This window comes from Cetorhinus maximus, chromosome 9 (genome assembly GCF_964194155.1).
Source record: "Cetorhinus maximus chromosome 9, sCetMax3.hap1.1, whole genome shotgun sequence".
Lineage (NCBI taxonomy): Eukaryota > Metazoa > Chordata > Chondrichthyes > Lamniformes > Cetorhinidae > Cetorhinus > Cetorhinus maximus.
This window is the reverse complement of record NC_135887.1, coordinates 62,727,236-62,747,737: the sequence shown is the minus strand read 5'-3', so window position 1 is coordinate 62,747,737 and position 20,502 is coordinate 62,727,236. Positions and strand designations below refer to the sequence as shown.

Below are 20,502 nucleotides of genomic sequence, written 5' to 3'. Positions count from 1 at the left end.
CTGGTGTGGGAGGTACTCTGGGAGCTGACACTCGCTCTGCACCATGTTCCTGGTGTGGGAGTTACTCTGGGAGCTGACACTCGCTCTGCACCATGTTCCTGGTGTGGGAGTTACTCTGGGAGCTAACACTCACCTCTGCACCATGTTCCTGGTGTGGGAGTTATTCTGGGAGCTGACACTCACCTCTGCACCATGTTCCTGGTGTGGGAGTTACTCTGGGAGCTAACACTCACCTCTGCACCATGTTCCTGGTGTGGGAGTTACCCTGGGATTAAAACACTCACCTCTGCACCATGTTCCTGCTGTGGGAGTTACTCTGGGAGGTGACCCTCGCTCTCCACCATGTTCCTGGTGTGGGAGTTACTCTGGGAGCTGACACTCGCTGTGCACCATGTTCCTGGTGTGGGAGTTACTCTGGGAGCTGACACTCGCTCTGCACCATATTCCTGGTGTGGGAGTTACTCTGGGAGCTAACACTCACCTCTGCACCATGTTCCTGGTGTGGGAGTTATTCTGGGAGCTGACACTCACCTCTGCACCATGTTTCTGGTGTGGGAGTTACTCGGGGAGGTGACACTCGCTCTGCATCATGTTCCTGGTGTGGGAATTACTCTGGGAGCTGACACTCACCTCTGCACCATGTTTCTGGTGTGGGAGTTACTCTGGGAGCTGACACTCGCTCTCCACCATGTCCCTGGTGTGGGAGTTACTCAAAGAGCTAACATTCACCTCTGCACCATGTTTCTGGTGTGGGAGTGATTCTGGGAACTAACACTCACCTCTGCACGAAGTTCCTGGTGTGGGAGTTACTCTGGGAGCTGACACTCGCCTCTGCACCATGTTCCTGGTGTGGGAGTTACTCTGGGAGCTGACACTCGCTCTCCACCATGTCCCTGGTGTGGGAGTTACTCAAAGAGCTAACATTCACCTCTGCACCATGTTTCTGGTGTGGGAGTGATTCTGGGAACTAACACTCACCTCTGCACGAAGTTCCTGGTGTGGGAGTTACTCTGGGAGCTGACACTCGCCTCTGCACCATGTTCCTGGTGTGGGAGTTACTCTGGGAGCTAACACTCGCCTCTGCACGAAGTTCCTGGTGTGGGAGTTATTCTGGGAACTAACACTCACCTCTGCACCATGTTCCTGGTGTGGGAGTTACTCTGGGAGGTGATACTCGCTCTGCACCATGTTCCTGGTGTGGGAGTTACTCTGGGAGCTGACACTCGTTCTGCACCATGTTCCTGGTGTGGGAGTTACTCTGGGAGCTGACACTCGCTCTGCACCATGTTCCTGGTGTGGGGGTTACTCTGGGAGGTGACACTCGCTCTGCACCATGTTCCTGGTGTGGGAGTTACTCTGGGAGCTGACACTCACCTCTGCACCATGTTCCTGGTGTGGGAGTTACTCTGGGAGTTGACACTCGCTCTGCACCACGTTCCTGGTGTGGGAGTTACTCTGGGAGCTAACACTCACCTCTGCACCATGTTCCTGGTGTGGGAGTTATTCTGGGAACTAACACTCACCTCTGCACCATGTTCCTGGTGTGGGAGTTACTCTGGGATTAAAACACTCACCTCTGCACCATATTCCTGGTGTGGGAGATACTCTGGGAGCTGACCCTCGCTCTCCACCATGTTCCTGGTGTGGGAGTTACTCTGGGAGCTGACACTCGCTCTGCACCATGTTCCCGGTGTGGGAGTTACCCTGGGATTAAAACACTCACCTCTGCACCATGTTCCTGGTGTGGGAGTTACTCTGGGAGGTGACACTCGCTCTGCACCATGTTCCTGGTGTGGGAGTTACTCTGGGAACTAACACTCACCTGTGCACCATGTCCCTGGTGTGGGAGTTACTCTGGGAGCTGACACTCACCTCTGCACCATGTTCCTGGTGTGGGAGTTACTCTGGGAGCTGACACTCGCTCTGCACCATGTTCCTGGTGTGGGAGTTACTCTGGGAGCTGACACACACCTCTGCACCATGTTTCTGGTGTGGGAGTTACTCTGGGAGCTGACACTCGCTCTGCACCATGTTCCTGGTGTGGGAGTTACTCTGGGAGCTGACACACACCTCTGCACCATGTTCCTGGTGTGGGAATTACTCTGGGAGCTGACACTCGCTCTGCACCACGTTCCTGGTGTGGGAGTTACTCTGGGAGCTGACACTCGCTCTGCACCATGTTCCTGGTGTGGGAGTTACTCTGAGAGCTAACATTCACCTTTGCACCATGTTCCAGGTGTGGGAGTTACTCTGGGAGCTAACACTCACCTTTGCACGAAGTTCCTGGTGTGGGAGTTACTCTGGGAACTAACACTCACCTCTGCACCATGTTCCTGGTATGGGAGTTACTCTGGGAGGTGACACTCGCCTCTGCACCATGTTCCTGGTATGGGAGTTACTCTGGGAACTAACACTCAACTCTGCACCACGTTCCTGGTGTGGGAGTTACTCTGGGAGCTGACACTCGCTCTGCACCATGTTCCTGGTGTGGGAGTTACTCTGGGAACTAACACTCACCTCTGCACCATGTTCCTGGTGTGGGAGTTACTCTGGGAGCTGACACTCACCTCTGGACCATGTTCCTGGTGTGGGAATTACTCTGGGAGCTGACACTCGCTCTGCACCATGTTCCTGGTGTGGGAGTTACTCTGGGAGCTGACACTCGCTCTGCACCATGTTCCTGGTGTGGGAGTTACTCTGGGAGCTGACACTCACCTCTGCACCATGTTCCTGGTGTGGGAGTTATTCTGGAAACTAACACTCACCTCTGCACCATGTTCCTGGTGTGGGAGTTACTCTGGGAGGTGACACTCGCTCTGCACCATGTTCCTGGTGTGGGAGTTACTCTGGGAGGTGACACTCGCTCTGCACCATGTTCCTGGTGTGGGAGTTACTCTGGGAGGTGACACTCGCTCTGCACCATGTTCCTGGTGTGGGGGTTACTCTGGGAGCCGACACTCGCTCTGCACCATGTTCCTGGTGTGGGAGTTACTCTGGGAGCTGACACACACCTCTGCACCATGTTTCTGGTGTGGGAGTTACTCTGGGAGCTGACACTCGCTCTGCACCATGTTCCTGGTGTGGGAGTTACTCTGGGAGCTGACACACACCTCTGCACCATGTTCCTGGTGTGGGAATTACTCTGGGAGCTGACACTCGCTCTGCACCACGTTCCTGGTGTGGGAGTTACTCTGGGAGCTGACACTCGCTCTGCACCATGTTCCTGGTGTGGGAGTTACTCTGAGAGCTAACATTCACCTTTGCACCATGTTCCAGGTGTGGGAGTTACTCTGGGAGCTAACACTCACCTTTGCACGAAGTTCCTGGTGTGGGAGTTACTCTGGGAACTAACACTCACCTCTGCACCATGTTCCTGGTATGGGAGTTACTCTGGGAGGTGACACTCGCCTCTGCACCATGTTCCTGGTATGGGAGTTACTCTGGGAACTAACACTCACCTCTGCACCACGTTCCTGGTGTGGGAGTTACTCTGGGAGCTGACACTCGCTCTGCACCATGTTCCTGGTGTGGGAGTTACTCTGGGAACTAACACTCACCTCTGCACCATGTTCCTGGTGTGGGAGTTACTCTGGGAGCTGACACTCACCTCTGGACCATGTTCCTGGTGTGGGAATTACTCTGGGAGCTGACACTCGCTCTGCACCATGTTCCTGGTGTGGGAGTTACTCTGGGAGCTGACACTCGCTCTGCACCATGTTCCTGGTGTGGGAGTTACTCTGGGAGCTGACACTCACCTCTGCACCATGTTCCTGGTGTGGGAGTTATTCTGGAAACTAACACTCACCTCTGCACCATGTTCCTGGTGTGGGAGTTACTCTGGGAGGTGACACTCGCTCTGCACCATGTTCCTGGTGTGGGAGTTACTCTGGGAGGTGACACTCGCTCTGCACCATGTTCCTGGTGTGGGAGTTACTCTGGGAGGTGACACTCGCTCTGCACCATGTTCCTGGTGTGGGGGTTACTCTGGGAGCTGACACTCGCTCTGCACCATGTTCCTGGTGTGGGAGTTACTCTGGAAGCTGACACTCACCTCTGCACGAAGTTCCTGGTGTGGGAGTTACTCTGGGAGCTGACACTCGCTCTGCACCATGTTCCTGGTGTGGGAGTTACTCTGGGAGCTGACACTCACCTCTGCACGAAGTTCCTGGTGTGGGAGTTACTCTGGGAGCTGACACTCGCTCTGCACCATGTTCCTGGTGTGGGAGTTATTCTGGGAACTAACACTCACCTCTGCATGAAGTTCCTGGTGTGGGAGTTACTCTGGGAGCTGACACTCGCTCTGCACCATGTTCCTGGTGTGGGAGTTACTCTGGGATTAAAACACTCACCTCTGCACCATGTTCCTGGTGTGGGAGTTACTCTGGCAGCTAACACTCACCTCTGCACGAAGTTCCTGGTGTGGGAGTTACTCTGGGAGCTGACACTCGCTCTGCACCATGTTCCTGGTGTGGGAGTTACTCTGGGATTAAAACACTCACCTCTGCACCATGTTCCTGGTGTGGGAGTTACTCTGGGAGCTAACACTCACCTCTGCACCATGTTCCTGGTGTGGGAGTTACTCTGGGAGCTAACACTCACCTCTGCACCATGTTCCTGGTGTGGGAGTTACCCTGGGATTAAAACACTCACCTCTGCACCATGTTCCTGGTGTGCGAGTTACTCTGGGAGGTGACCCTCACTCTCCACCATGTTCCTGGTGTGGGAGTTCCTCTGGGAGCTGACACTCGCTCTGCACCATGTTCCTGGTGTGGGAGTTACTCTGGGAGCTGACACTCACCTCTGCACGAAGTTCCTGGTGTGGGAGTTACTCTGGGAGCTAACACTCGCTCTGCACCATGTTCCTGGTGTGGGAGTTACTCTGGGAGCTAACACTCACCTCTGCACCATGTTCCTGGTGTGGGAGTTACTCTGGGAGCTGACACTCGCTCTGCACCATGTTCCTGGTGTGGGAGTTACTCTGGGAGCTAACACTCACCTCTGCACCATGTTCCTGGTGTGGGAGTTATTCTGGGAGCTGACACTCACCTCTGCACCATGTTTCTGGTGTGGGAGTTACTCGGGGAGGTGACACTCGCTCTGCACCATGTTCCTGGTGTGGGAATTACTCTGGGAGCTGACACTCACCTCTGCACCATGTTTCTGGTGTGGGAGTTACTCTGGGAGCTGACACTCGCTCTCCACCATGTTCCTGGTGTGGGAGTTACTCTGGGAGCTAACACTCACCTCTGCACCATGTTCCTGGTGTGGGAATTGCTCTGGGAGCTGACACTCACCTCTGCACCATGTTTCTGGTGTGGGAGTTACTCTGGGAGGTGACACTCGCTCTCCACCATGTTCCTGGTGTGGGAGTTACTTGGGGAGGTGACACTCGCTCTGCACCATGTTCCTGGTGTGGGAGTTATTCTGGGAACTAACACACACCTCTGCACGAAGTTCCTGGTGTGGGAGTTACTCTGGGAGCTGACACTCGCTCTGCACCACATTCCTGGTGTGGGAGTTATTCTGAGAGCTGACACTCGCTCTGCACCATGTTCCTGGTGTGGGAGTTACTCTGAGAGCTAACATTCACCTCTGCACCATGTTCCAGGTGTGGGAGTTACTCTGAGAGCTAACGTTCACCTCTGCACCATGTTCCTGGTGTGGGAGTTACTCTGAGAGCTAACATTCACCTCTGCACCGTGTTCCAGGTGTGGGAGTTACTCTGGGAGCTAACACTCGCCTTTGCACGAAGTTCCTGGTGTGGGAGTTACTCTGGGAACTAACACTCACCTCTGCACCATGTTCCTGGTATGGGAGTTACTCTGGGAGCTGACACTCGCTCTGCACCATGTTCCTGGTGTAGGAGTTACTCTGGGAACTAACACTCACCTCTGCACCATGTTCCTGGTGTGGGAGTTACTCTGGGAGCTGACACTCGCTCTGCACCATGTTCCTGGTGTGGGAGTTACTCTGGGAGCTGACACTCGCTCTCCACCATGTCCCTGGTGTGGGACTTACCCTGGGATTAAAACACTCACCTCTGCACCATGTTCCTGGTGTGGGAGTTACTCTGGGAGGTGACCTCGCTCTCCACCATGTTCCTGGTGTGCGAGTTACTCTGGGAGCTAACACTCACCTCTGCACCATGTTCCTGGTGTGGGAGTTACTCTGGGAGGTGACCCTCGCTCTCCACCATGTTCCTGATGTGGGAGTTACTCTGGGAACTAACACTCACCTCTGCACCATGTTCCAGGTGTGGGAGTTACTCTGCGAGCTGACACTCGCTCTGCACCATGTTCCTGGTGTGGGACTTACTCTGGGAGCTAACACTCACCTCTGCACCATGTTCCTGGTGTGGAAATTACTCTGGGAGCTGACACTCGCCTCTGCACCATGTTCTTGGTGTGGGAGTTACTCTGGGAGCTGACGCTCGCCTCTGCACCATGTTCCTGGTGTGGGAGTTACTCTGGGATCTGACACTCGCTCTGCACCATGTTCCTGGTGTGGGAGTTACTCTGGGAGCTGACACTTGCCTCTGCACCATGTTCCTGGTGTGGGAGTTATTCTGGGAACTAACACACACCTCTGCACCATGTTTCTGGTGTGGGAGTTACTCTGGGAGCTGACACTCGCCTCTGCACCATGTTCCTGGTGTGGGAGTTATTCTGGGAACTAACACACACCTCTGCACCATATTCCTGGTGTGGGAGTTACTCTGGGAGGTGACCCTCGCTCTCCACCATGTTCCTGGTGTGGGAGTTATTCTGGGAACTAACACTCGCATCTGCACCATGTTCCTGGTGTGGGAATTACTCTGGGAGCTGACACTCGCTCTGCACCATGCTCCTGGTGTGGGAATTACTCTGGGAACTGACACTCGCTCTGCACCATGTTCCTGGTGTGGGAGTTACTCTGGGAGCTGACACTCACCTCTGCACCATGTTCCTGATGTGGGAGTTACTCTGGGAACTGACACTCGCTCTGCACCATGTTCCTGGTGTGGGAGTTACTCTGGGAGCTGACACTCGCTCTGCACCATGTTCCTGGTGTGGGAGTTACTCTGGGAGCTAACACTCACCTCTGCACCATGTTCCTGGTGTGGGAATTACTCGGGGAGCTAACACTCACCTCTGCACCATGTTGCTGGTGTGGGAGTTACTCTGGGAGCTGACACTCGCCTCTGCACCATGTTCCTGGTGTGGGAGTTACTCTGGGAGCTGACACTCGCTCTGCACCACGTTCCTGGTGTGGGAGTTACTCTGGGAGCTGACACTCCCTCTCCACCATGTTCCTGGTGTGGGAGTTACTGTGGGAGCTGACACTCGCTCTGCACCATGTTCCTGGTGTGGGAGTTATTCTGGGAACTAACACTCACCTCTGCACCATTTTTCTGGTGTGGGAGTTACTCTGGGAGCTGACACTCACCTCTGCACCATGTTTCTGGTGTGGGAGTTATTCTGGGAACTAACACACACCTCTGCACCATGTTTCTGGTGTGGGAGTTACTCTGGGAGCTGACACTCGCCTCTGCACCATGTTCCTGGTGTGGGAGTTATTCTGGGAACTAACACACACCTCTGCACCATGTTCCTGGTGTGGGAGTTACTCTGGGAGGTGACACTTGCTCTCCACCATGTTCCTGGTGTGGGATTTACTCTGGGAGCTGACACTCGCTCTGCACCATGTCCCTGGTGTGGGAGTTACTCTGGGGGCTAACACTCAACTCTGCACCATGTTTCTGGTGTGGGAGTTACTCTGGGAGGTGACACTCACCTCTGCACCATGTTTCTGGTGTGGGAGTTACTCTGGGAGGTGACACTCGCTATCCACCATGTTCCTGGTGTGGGAGTTACTCTGGGAGGTGACACTCGCTCTGTAGCATGTTCCTGGTGTGGGAGTTACTCTGAGAGCTAACATTCACCTCTGCACCATGTTCCTGGTGTGGGAGTTACTCTGAGAGCTAACATTCACCTCTGCACCATGTTCCTGGTGTGGGAGTTACTCCGGGAGGTGACCCTCGCCCTCCACCATGTCCCTGGTGTGGGAGTTACTCATAGAGCTAACACTCACCTCTGCACGAAGTTCCTGGTGTGGGAGTTACTCTGGGAACTAACGCTCACCTCTGCACCATGTTCCTGGTGTGGCAGTTACTCTGGGAGCTGACACTCACCTCTGCACCATGTTCCTGGTGTGGGAGTTATTCTGGGAACTAACACTCACCTCTGCACCATGTTCCTGGTGTGGGAGTTATTCTGGGAACTAACCCTCACCTCTGCACCATGTTCCTGGCGTGGGAGTTATTCTGGGAACTAACCCTCACCTCTGCACCATGTTCCTGGTGTGCCAGACACACGGAAAGGAACCCCTCAGAACGGTCCGGTAGTTTCGGTTCAGATCCCGACCGCTTAGCGAGCAGCGGTAATTACCCGTAATGACACCGTCTGGATTCAGCATGGGCACCACTTTAAAGATGAACATGTCGCGCAGGAGCTGGGCATCATCGGAGCTGCCCAGGATGTGGTCCAAGAACCCTGTCATTACCCATGATCCATTTGTCTCTCCTGGGTGGACTCTGGCCGTCACCACCACTGCTTTCTTGGCAGGTCCGGTCTCCTGGCTCCTGGACGGGGAGGTGATGGTCAGTACGTGAACTATATTGCCAGCCAGGCTGCGACACAACACCCGTAGCTTGCAGTACTGGGATTGGATGGGATCGTTGGCGATGGTTGCTAAGTAACGCTGCAGGTCGGAATAGGTGTATGGATAAGAGTGGGAAAAGTAACAGGTGTCATTCCTGTGAGGGAACTGGAAGGTCCAGGTGAGTGAGTACAGGCTCCTGCTCTCCTGGCTGAGATTGTTCTTGTAGTAACAAATGTCTTTGCCCATGCGGTGCCAGCCCACCTGCCTTTGCTGGGCCTCTCGCTCAGAATACAGCAATGGTTTCAGACCCTGATTATACAGGCTGTTGGACTTCATCAGGTTAACTATGGTGAAGCGGTAGGTGACCCCCGGCCTGGTGTTCTGCACCCGGAAGTAATACCACTGGGTGTGTTTGTCTGTGTAGAGGTCAGTGCGTAGAGTCAGCTCATACTCATAATTGCCTCTGGAACAGAGATACAGGCCATTAGAAAAGCGACCCACATGCTGGGCAACCGGTAGCCGCATTCCGCATCCCTCCCAACTTTCGCCCGGATTATGTATGTCTCCTATGGGGTTAAACAGCCTGATCCCAGGGAATGCAAACAAGGGAATGCAAATGAAGCTGCCACACTTTGTGATGGATGAGAATGTCAGAGAGCCCACAAGCCAGGTATAACGTCCCCATTTCCGATGACCCTTGATTGAATGAGTGGAGAATGAAACGAAGAGGAAAGCAGGAGCAGGAGACGTTATTGTAGTCCGCTTGACAGGATTGGCAGGGGGAGGGGACTCTTGGGCTCAAAGCAGGTTAAGGTGAGTGGAGAGATGGTGGGGGGGGGTTGATATGGAGCGGGGTGCCAGGGGGGTGATATGGAGCGGGATGCCAGGGGGGGTGATATAGAGCGGGGTGCCAGTGGATGATATGCAGGTGGGTGCCGGGGGGTTGATATGGAGGTGGGTGCCGGGGGGGTGATATGGGGGTGGGTGCCAGGGGGGTGATATGGAGGCAGGTGCCAGTTGGGTGATATGGAGGTGTGTGCCAGGTGGGTAATATGGATCAGATTGTCAAGGGGAATATGGAGCATGATTGAAATGAAGATATAATAATGTTCATAATATTATTGTGATTTATTGTAAAAATAGCTTAATAGTGGGGTGTGTGTGTGTGTAATTGAATTGAAGGCAGCTGGTCTGGAAGCTTTGAGTTATCAAACAGAAGCTAGGTTTGAAATTCTAAATACGTAAACATGAAGAAAATTTTAGAGTGTGAGGTTTAAGGAAAATTTGCATTTTTAGGTAATTAGATTAGTTTGAATTTCAAAGAGATGGTAGAATGTTACACTTAGTCAAAAGAAGCTAATCCAAACAGTGTGTATATTTTTCCCAAAGGTTAATGATAAAATTAGTACTGTGAAAGATTTATATTATGAGAAATGTAAAGTTCCAAAGACATATTGGAACAATGGAATTTGCATTAAAAAGGGAGAAACATGTATGAAGGAGATGAGACTGTGTGTCAGAGAAGAAGGAAGTCTAAGATCTAACACAAGTGTGAAAAGCCTCGAGCCTCTGTGCATCACGTTGCTGTCTACAGGACCCAAGCTGAGAAAACTCACTTTGAATTCTCCTATACAGGGTAGCGTGTTGCTTTGCCTGGATCTATTTAAATCTATTTGTTTTTTACTGTTGCCTTAACGGAGATGTAACTAGAAGCCAGGTTAATTAGGGGTTTTAGGAGTTATTATAGTAGTAATTTGTAGATCCATGTATGTGCTTGAAATCTTTTCTTTTGTTAATAAATGTTTAATTCAGTTTCCTAAAAACCTCAGAAGTCATGGTAGTCTTATTAATTCTGAATTCAGGGCACGCATCTTGAAAAAAATACAAATTGCAAAACAGTTGTGACCAGGTGATCAAGTTTCCCTTGTGAATTTGATCTGCCTGGTACACATCATCTACCAGGTACACATCATCTGCCATGTCATAACAGGGTGCCAGGGGGTGATATGGAGCAGGGTGCCAGGGGGTGATATGGAGCAGGGTGCCAGGGGGTGATATGGAGCAGGAAACCAGGGGTATGTGATATGGAGCAGGATACCAGTGGTGTGTCATATAGAGCTGGTTAACAGGGGTTTTTAACATGGAGCAGGATAACGGGGAGTGATATGGGGCAGGATAACGAGGGGGGGGGGGCGCGGTGGTGATACGGAACAGGATAACAGAGGGGGTGATATGCGGCAGGATTACAGGGGTGTGTGACATGGAACAGGATACCAGGGATGTGCAGTGTGGCGCAGAGGACCAGAGTGGGTGAAATGGAACAAGATAAAAAGGGTTCGTGATATGGGGCAGGGCAACAGGGTGTGGGTGATATGGAGCAGGATAACAGGGATGTGTGATATGGAGCAGGATAATAGGGGTATTAAATATGGGGCAGGACACCAGGGGTGTGATATGGAGCAGACACCAGTGGAGGGAGATTTAGAGCAGGACACCAGTGGGTGGTGGGGTGGGGGTACAGGTATAAATGGAGCAGGATACTTGGGGGGGGGGGGGGGGGGGGCATTTGGAGCAGGATACCAGAGGTGTGATATGGATCAGAATACCAGAGGGGGTGATATGGAGCAGGATGCCAGTGGGAGTGATATGGAGCATGATAAAAGAGGGGATGATATGGGGTGTGTGATATGAAGTAGGATACCAGAGGGGATGTGATGTGGACCAGCATAACAGGGGTGTGTGATTTGGGGCAAGGTAACAGAGGGTGGTGATTTGGAACAGTATACCGGAGGGGGTGATATGGAAGGGGTTACCAGAGGGGGTGATATGCAGCAGGAATCCAGTGGGGGTGGTATGGAGCAGGATAACAGGGGTGTGTGATATGGATCAGTACAATGGGAGAGGGATGATATGGAACAGGATTTGGATCTGGAGCTGGACAACTGAGGGCGTTATATGGAGCAGGATAACAGGGGTGTGTGATATAGAGCAGGATAATAGGGGTGTGCGATGGGGAGCAGGATAACAGGGGTGTGAGATATGGAGCTGGATACCAGGGGTTTGTGATGTGGAGCAGGATACCAGTGGAGTGGATAAGGAGCATGATACCAGGGGTGTGTGATATGGAGCAGGATAACAGGGGTGTGTGATGTAGAGTAGGATACCAGAGGGGGTGATATGGAGCAGGATACCAGTGCAGTTGATATGGAGTAGGATACCAGGGGGGTTGATATGGGGCAGGATAACAGCGGTATATGATATGCAGCAGGAGACCAGTGGGGGTGATATGGAGCAGGATAACATGGATCTGTGGAAAAGAGCAGGACAACAGGGATGTGTGATATGGAGCAGGACAATGGGGGAGGGTATGGAACAGGATACCAGACAGAGTGATCTGGAGCAGGGTAACAGAGGGCATGATATGGAGCAGGATAACAGGGGTGTGCCATATGATGCAGGATAACATAGGTGTGCCATATGGAGCAGGATAACAGAGGGTGTGATATGGAGCAGGAGAACAGGGGTGCGTGATATGGAGCAGGAAACCAGGGGTGTGTGCTTTGCAGCAGGTGGCAGGGGTGTGTGATGTGGAGCAGGAAACCAGCGGTGTGTGATATGGAGCAGGATACAAGGGGTGAGTGATATGGAGAAGGATACCAGAGGGCGTGATATGGAGCAGGATACAGAGTGGGTGATATGCAGCGGGAAAACAGTGGCATGTGATATGGAACTGGATACCAGGGGTGTGTGATAAGGAGCAGGATAACGGGTGTGTGTGTTGTGGAGGAGGATACCAGAGGGAGTGATATGGAGCAGGATAACAGGGATGTGTTATATGGTGCAGGATAATAGGGGTGTGCAATATAGAGCAGGATAACAGGGGTGGGAAAAATGGAGCAGGATAATATGGGTGTGTGATATGGAGCAGGATACCAGAGCGGTGATATGGAGCAGGATAATAGGGGTGTGTTATATAGCTCAGGTTAATAGGGGTGTGTTATATGGCTCTGGATAACAGTGGTATGCGATATGGAGCTGGATAATGGGGGTGTGCGATATGGAGCCGGATAATAAGGGTGTGCTATATGGAGCATGACACCACAGCGGGGTGATATGGAGCCAGATAACAGAGTTTGGGGGGGGGTGGGGGGTGGTTGCGGGTGGTGATATGGAACAGGATACTGGAGGGTGTCATATGGAGCAGGATAACACGGGTGTATGATATGGAGCAGGATAACAGGGGTATGTGATATATAGCAGGATACCAGAGGGGGTGATATGGAGCAGGATACCAGAGGGGGTCTGATGTGGACCAGGATACCAGAGAGGGTATGATGTGGAGCAAGGTACCAGAGGGGGTTTGATGTGGAGCAGGATACCACTGGGGGTGATATGGAGCAGGATATCAGGGACGTGTGATATGGAGCAGGGTGCCAGAGGGGTTCTGATATAGAGCAGGAGACCAGGGGTGTGTGATATGGAGGAGGATATCAGAGTGGATGTGATATGGAGCAGGATAACAGGGGTGTCTGATAATGGAGCAGGACAATGGGGGAAGTGTAATATGGAACAGGATACCAGACAGGGTGACATGGAGCAGGATAACGGAAGGCGTCATATGGAGCAGGATAACAGGGGCATGTGATATGGAGCTTGATTCCACAGGGTGTGATATGGAGCAGTATAACAGGGTGTATGATATAGAGCAGGATAACTAGGGTGTGTGATATGGAGCAGGATAACAGGTGTGTGAGATATGAAGCAGGATACCAGAGGGGTTGATACGGAGCACGATAACACGGGTATATGATATGTAGCAGGATACCAGAGTGGGTGTCATATCGAGCAGGATACCAGGAGTGTGTTGTATGGAAGAGTATTCCAGAGAGGGTGATATGCAGCAGGAGGCCAGGGGGTGATATGGATAAGGATAACAGAGGTTTGTGTGTTATCGAACAGGATATCAGTGGGGATGATATGGAGCAGGATAGCAGAGGTATGTGGTATGGAGCAGGACAACAGGCTGTGTGATATGGGGCAGGACAATGCGGGAAGCGTGATATGGAACAGGATACCAGACAGGGTGACATGGAGCAGGATAACAGTGGGCGTTGTATGGAGTAGGATAACAGGGGCATGTGATATGGAGCCTGATTCTAGAGTGTGTGATATGGAGCAGGATAAAAGGGGTGTGTGATATGGAGCAGTATAATAGGGTATGTGATATAGAGCAGGATAATAGTGGCGTGTGATATGGTGCAGGATAACATGGGTGTACGACATGGAGCAGGATTACAGTGCTGTGCGATATGGGGCAGGATAACGGGTGTGCAATATGGAGCAGGATATCAGAGAGTGTGATATGGAGGATAACAGGTGTATGTAATATGGAGCAGGAGAACAGGGTGTGTGATATACAGCAGGATGACCAGGGTGTGTGATGTGGAGCAGGATAATAGGGATGTGAGATATGGAGGAGGATACCAGAAGGGGTGATTTGGAGCAGGATAACAGAAGGGGTAATATGGTGCAGGATAACAGGGGTGTACGAAATGGAGCAGGATAACGAGGGTGATCGATATGGAGCAGGATAGTAGGGGTGTGCGATATGGAGCAGGATAGTAGGGGTGTGCGATATGGAGCAGGATACCAGAGGGGGTTGATATGGAGCCGGATAACGGGGGTGACTGGGTGATATGGAACAGGGTAACATGGGTATGTGATATGGAGAAGGATAACAGGGGTGTGTGATCCCTAACAGGATAACAGGGGTGTGTGATATGGTTCACGATAACAGGGGTATGCGATATGGAGGAGGATTATAGGGGTGTGTGATACGGAGCAGGATAATGGGTGTGTTATACGGTGCAGGATAACAGGGGTGTGCGATGTAGTGCAGGGTGCCAGAAGGGGTGATATGGAGCAGGATACAAGGTGTGTGTGATATGGATCAGGAAACCACAATGGGTATGATGCGGAGCAAGATGCCAGTGGGGATGATATGGAGCAGGATACCAGTGGGGGTGATATGGAGCAGGATAACAGGGATGTTTGATGTGGAACAGCATAACAGAGGGACTGATATGGAGCAGGATAACAGGAGTGTTTGATATAGAGCAGGATACCAGAGGGGGTGATATGAACTAGGATAACAGGGATGTGTGATATGGAGCAGGAAAACAGGTGTGTGACATGGAGCAGTATAATAGGGGTGTGCTATATGGAGCAGGATAACAGTTGTCTGCGATATGGTGCAGGAAACCATGGGTGTGGATATGGAGCAGGATAATAGGGGTGTGTGATATGGAGCAGGGTAACAGGGGTGTGTGATATGGTGCAGGATACCAGAAGGGGTGATATGGAGCAGGATATGAGGTGCATGTGATATGGAGCAGGACACCACAGGGGGTATGATGCGGAGCAGGATATCAGTGGGGTAATATGGAGCAGGGTAACAAAAGGCGTGATATGGGGCAGAATAACAGGGGTGTGTGTGATGTAGCTGGATACCAGAGGGTGTGATATGGAACAGGTTAACGGGGATATGTGATATGGAGCAGGATAACAGAGGTGTGTGATAATATGGAACAGGATAACAGAGGGAGTGATTTGGTACAGGATAACAGAGGGGGTGCTATGCAGCAGGATAACAGGCATATATGATATCGAGCAGAATAACAGGGGCATGTGATATGGAGAGGGAGGACAGGGGTGTGTGATACGGAGCAGGGTACCACAGGGGGGTATGATGTGGAGCAGGATACCAGTGGGGGGGTGATATGGAGCAGAATACCAGGGTTGTATGATATGGAGCAGGATACCAGTGGGGGCGATATGTAGCAGGATAACAGGGGTGTGTGATATGGAGTAGGATAACAGGGATATTTTATATGGAGCAGGATATCAGAGGGGGTGATATGGATTAGGATAACATGGATGTGTGTTGTGGAGCAGGATACCAGGTGGGTGATATGGATTAGGATAAAAGGGGTATAATGATATGGAGCAGGATAACAATGGGAGTGGTATGGAGCAGGATAACAGAGGTATGTGATAATATGGAATGGGATAACGGAGGGGGTGATTTGGTGCAGGATAACAGACGGGATGATATGCAGCAGAATAACAGGTATATGTGTTTTCAAGCAGGATAATAGGGGTATGTGATATGGAGAAGGAGAACAGGGGTGTGTGATATGGAGCAGGGTACCACAGGGGGTATGATGTGGAGCAGGATACCAGTGGAGGTGATATGGGGCAGGATACCAGGGGTGTGTGATATGGAGCAAGCAACCGGGGGTGTGTGATATGAAGCAGGATACCAGGGGCATGTGATGTGCAGCAGGATAACGGGTGTGTTATATGATGCAGGATAACAGGGGTGTGCGATATAGAGCAGGATAACAGGGGTGGGAAAAATGGAGCAGGATAATACGGGTGTGTGATATGGAGCAGGATACCAGAACGGTGTTATGGAGCACGATAATAGGGGTGTGTTATATAGCTCAGGATAATAGGGGTGTGTTATATGGCTCAGGATAACAGGGGCATGTGATATGGAGCTGGATAACGGGGGTGTGAGATATGGAGCAGGACACCAGAGGGGGGTGATATGGAGCCAAATAACAGAGGTGCGGGTGGGTTGGTGATCCGGAACAGGATACTGAAGGGTGTCATATGGAGCAGGATAACACGGGTATGTGATATGGAGCAGGATACCAGATGGGGTGATATGGAGTAGGATACCAGAGGGGATGATATGGAGCAGGATACCAGGGACATGTGATATGGACCCAGAAACAGGAGTGTGTTTAATAGAGCAGGATACCAGTGGGGGTGATATGGAGCAGGATAACAGGGGTGCGTGATATTGAGCAGGGTGCCAGAGGGGTTCTGATATGGAGCAGGAGACCAGGGGTGTGTGATATGGAGGAGGATATCAGAGTGGGTGTGATATGGAGCAGGATAACAGGGGTGTCTGATATGGAGCATGACAATGGGGGAAGTGTGATATGGAACAGGATACCAGGCAGGGTGACATGGAGCAGGATAACAGAGGGCGTCATATGGAGCAGGATAACAGGGGCATGTGATATGGAGCTTGATTCTAGAGGGTGCGATATGGAGCAGGATAAAAGGGGTATGTGATAAGGAGCAGTATAACAGGGTGTATGATATGGAGCAGGATAACTAGGGTGTGTGATATGGAGCAGGATAACAGGTGTGTGAGATATGAAGCAGGATACCAGAGGGCTTGATATGGAGCACAATAACATGGGTATATGATTTTTGCAGGATACCAGAGGGGGTGTCATATCGAGCAGGATACCAGAAGTGTGTTATATGGAGGAGTATACCAGAGAGCGTGATATGCAGCAGGAAACCAAGGGGTGATATGGAGCAGGATATCAGTGGGGATGATATGGAGCAGGATAGCAGAGGTATGTGGTATGGAGCAGGACAACAGGGCCATGTGATATGGAGCAGGACATTGCGGGAAGTGTGATATGGAATAGGATACCAGACAGGGTGACATAGAGCAAGATAACAGTGGGCGTTATATGGAGTAGGATAACAGGGGCACGTGATATGGAGCTTGATTCCAGAGTGTGTGATATGGAGCAGGATAAAAGGGGTATGTGATATGGAGCAGTATAAAAGGGGTATGTGATATGGAGCAGTATAACAGTGTGTATGATATGGAGCAGGATAACTAGGGTGTGTGATATGGAGCAGGATAACATGGGTGTGCGACATGGAGCAGGATTACAGTGCTGTGTAATATGGGGCAGGATAACAGGGGTGTGCAATATGGAGCAGGATATCAGAGAGTGTGATATGGAGGATAACAGGCGTATGTAACATGGAGCAGAATAACCTGGGTGTGTAATATACAGCAGTATGACCAGGGTGTGTGATATGGAGCAGGATAACATGGGTGTGTGACATGGAGCAGGATTACAGTGCTGTGCAATATGGGGCAGGATAACAGGGGTGTGCAATATGGAGCAGGATATCGGAGAGTGTGATATGGAGGATAACAGGCATATGTAATATGGAGCAGAATAACCTGGGTGTGTAATATACAGCAGTATGACCAGGGTGTGTGATATGGAGCAGGATAACAGAGGGGGTGATATGGAGCAGGATAATAGGGATGTGTGATATGGAGCAGGATAACAGAAGGGGTGATATGGTGCAGGATAACAGGGGTGTTCGATATAGAGCAGGATAACAAGGGTGTGCAAAATGGAGCAGGATAATACGGCTGTGTGATATGGAACAGGATAACAGGTGTGTGCGATATGGTGCAGGAAACCAGGGGTGTGGATATGAAGCAGGATAACGAGGGTGATCGATATGGAGCAGGATAGTAGGGGTGTGTGATATGGAGCAGGATAGTAGGGGTGTGCGATATGTAGCAGGATACCAGAGGGGGTTGATACAGAGTCGGGTTACGGGGGTGACTGGGTGATATGGAACAGGGTAACAGGGGTGTGTAATATGGAGCAGGATAACAGGGGTGTGGATATGGAGCAGGATAATGGGTGTGTTATATAGTGCACGAAAACAGCGGTATGCGATATGGAGGAGGATTACAGGGGTGTGTGATATGGAGCAGGAAACGGGTGTGTTATATGGTGCAGGATAACAGAGGTGTGCAATGTAGTGCAGGGTACCAGAAGGGGTGCTATGGAGCAGGATAAAAGGGGTATGTGATATGGAGCAGTATAACAGGGTATGTGATATAGAGCAGGATAACTGAGGTGTGAGATATGGAGCAGGATAACATATGTGTGAGATATGAAGAGGAAAACAGGGGTGTGTGATATGGAGCAGGATAATAGGGGCGTGTGATATGGTGCAGGATAACATGGGTGTGCAACATGGAGCAGGATTATAGTGCTGTGCGACATGGGGCAGGATAACAGGGGTGTGTGAAATGGAGCAGGCTAATATGGGCGTGTGATATGGAGCAGGTTAACGGGTGTGTTATATGGTGCAGGATAACAGGGGTGTGCAATATAGAGCAGGATAACAGGGGTGGGCAAAATGGAGCAGGATAATATGGGTGTGTGATATGGAGCAGAATATCAGAGCGGTGATATGGAGCAGGATAATAGGGGTGTGATATATAGCTCAGGATAATAGGGGTGTGTTATATAGCTCAGGATAATAGGGGTGTGTTATATGGCTCAGGATAACAGGGGTATGCAATATGGAGCTGGATAACGGGGGTGTGCGATATGGAGCAGGATAAGAGGTGTGTGATTTGGGGCAGGATAACAGGGGTGTATGATATGGAGCAGGATACCAGGGGTGTGTGATATGGAGCAAGCAACCAGGGGTGTGTGATATGTAGCAGGATAACTGGGGTAAGTGGTGTGGCGCAGGAGAGAAGAGGTTGTGATTGGGGGCAGGATACCAGGTGTGTGTGATATGGAGTTGGATATCAGAGGGGGTGATATGGAGCAAGTTAACAGGCGTATGTGATGCGGAGCAGGATGACAGGTGTGTGTGATATGAAACAGGTTAACAGGGGTGTGCAACATGCAGCAAGATTACAGGGCTGTACGATGTGGAGCAGGATGATAGGGGATAATTGTGCAAAGATAGGAGTGATATGCAGCAGAATACCTGAATGAATGATATGGAGCAGGATAACAGGGGTGTATGATTTGGAGCAGGATAAAAGGCATGTGTGACATGGAGAAGTATACCACGGGGGGTTGATAATGGATCAGGAGACCAGTGGGGGTGACTTGGAGCAGGATAACAGGGGTGTGTGATATGGAGCAGGAGACCATCGAGGTTGATATGGAGCAGGCTAATAGCAGTGTGTGATATGGTGCAGGATACCAGTGGAGGTGTTATGGAGCTGGATACCATGGGTGTCTGATTTCGATCAGGATATCAGAGGTCGTGATATGGAGAAGGTTACCAGAGGGGGTGATATGAAGTAGGATAACAGAGGGGGTGATATGGAGCAGGATATCAGGAATGTGTGATATGGAGCAGGGTAACAGGGATGTGCGATGTGAAGCAGGATAATAGGGGTGTGCAATATGGAGCGGGATAACAGGGGTGTGTGATATGGAGCAGGATAACAGACGTGTGTGATATAGAGCAGGATAACAGGCATGTGTGATATGGAGCAAGATAATTGGAGCTTGATAGAAAGGCATGGCGATAATCATGGTAGATTTTTATTTACCAAAAGACTGGAAGTGTCAGATGGGCAAAGATAGCCTCGATGAGGAGTGCATTGATTGTTTCTGGGATAGCTTCTTAGAATAGCATATTCTGGAGCCAACCAGGGAGCAGGCTATACTAGACCTGGTATTGTGCAATGTGATGGGAGTATTTAATGACCTCATATTGAAGGCACCCTTAGGCAGCAGTGACCACAAAATGATTGAATTTTACATTCAGTATGAGGGAGAGAGGAGTGGGTCCGAGACTGTTTTTAAACTTATTAAGGGTAATTATGAAGGCATGAAAGCTGAGCTGGCTAAAATTAATTGACAAATTAGGTTAAAGGATAGGTCAATGGAGATGCAGTGGCTAATATTTAAAAGGATATTTCAGAATGCAGAGAATAGATACATTCCAACGAATAAGAAAAAGTCCAAGGGATAGACACACCATCTGCGGTTAACTAAAAAGGTTAAAGCTAGTATCAAACTTGAAGAAAAATCATATCATTGTGCAAAGATAGGTGGAAGGCCAGAAGATTGGACGGAATATAAGGAACAGAAAAGAATGACTGAAAGATTAATAAGGAGGGAAAATTAGGTATGAGAGAAAGCTACCCAGAAATATAAAAACAGATAGAGTTTTTATAAATATTTTAAAAAGGAA

At 50.7% G+C, this 20,502-nt stretch overlaps 1 protein-coding gene across 1 annotated transcript in view; it reads right to left on the bottom strand.

The window, feature by feature from the left end:
• agbl2 (AGBL carboxypeptidase 2) overlaps nucleotides 1–20,502 on the bottom strand; it is a 95,951-nt gene that overhangs the window by 35,594 nt on the left and 39,855 nt on the right. The window contains exon 5 of the mRNA XM_078549588.1: nucleotides 8,321–9,103. Coding sequence (XP_078405714.1) covers nucleotides 8,321–9,103 — 783 coding nt within the window. The remainder of the gene's footprint in view (nucleotides 1–8,320; nucleotides 9,104–20,502) is intronic.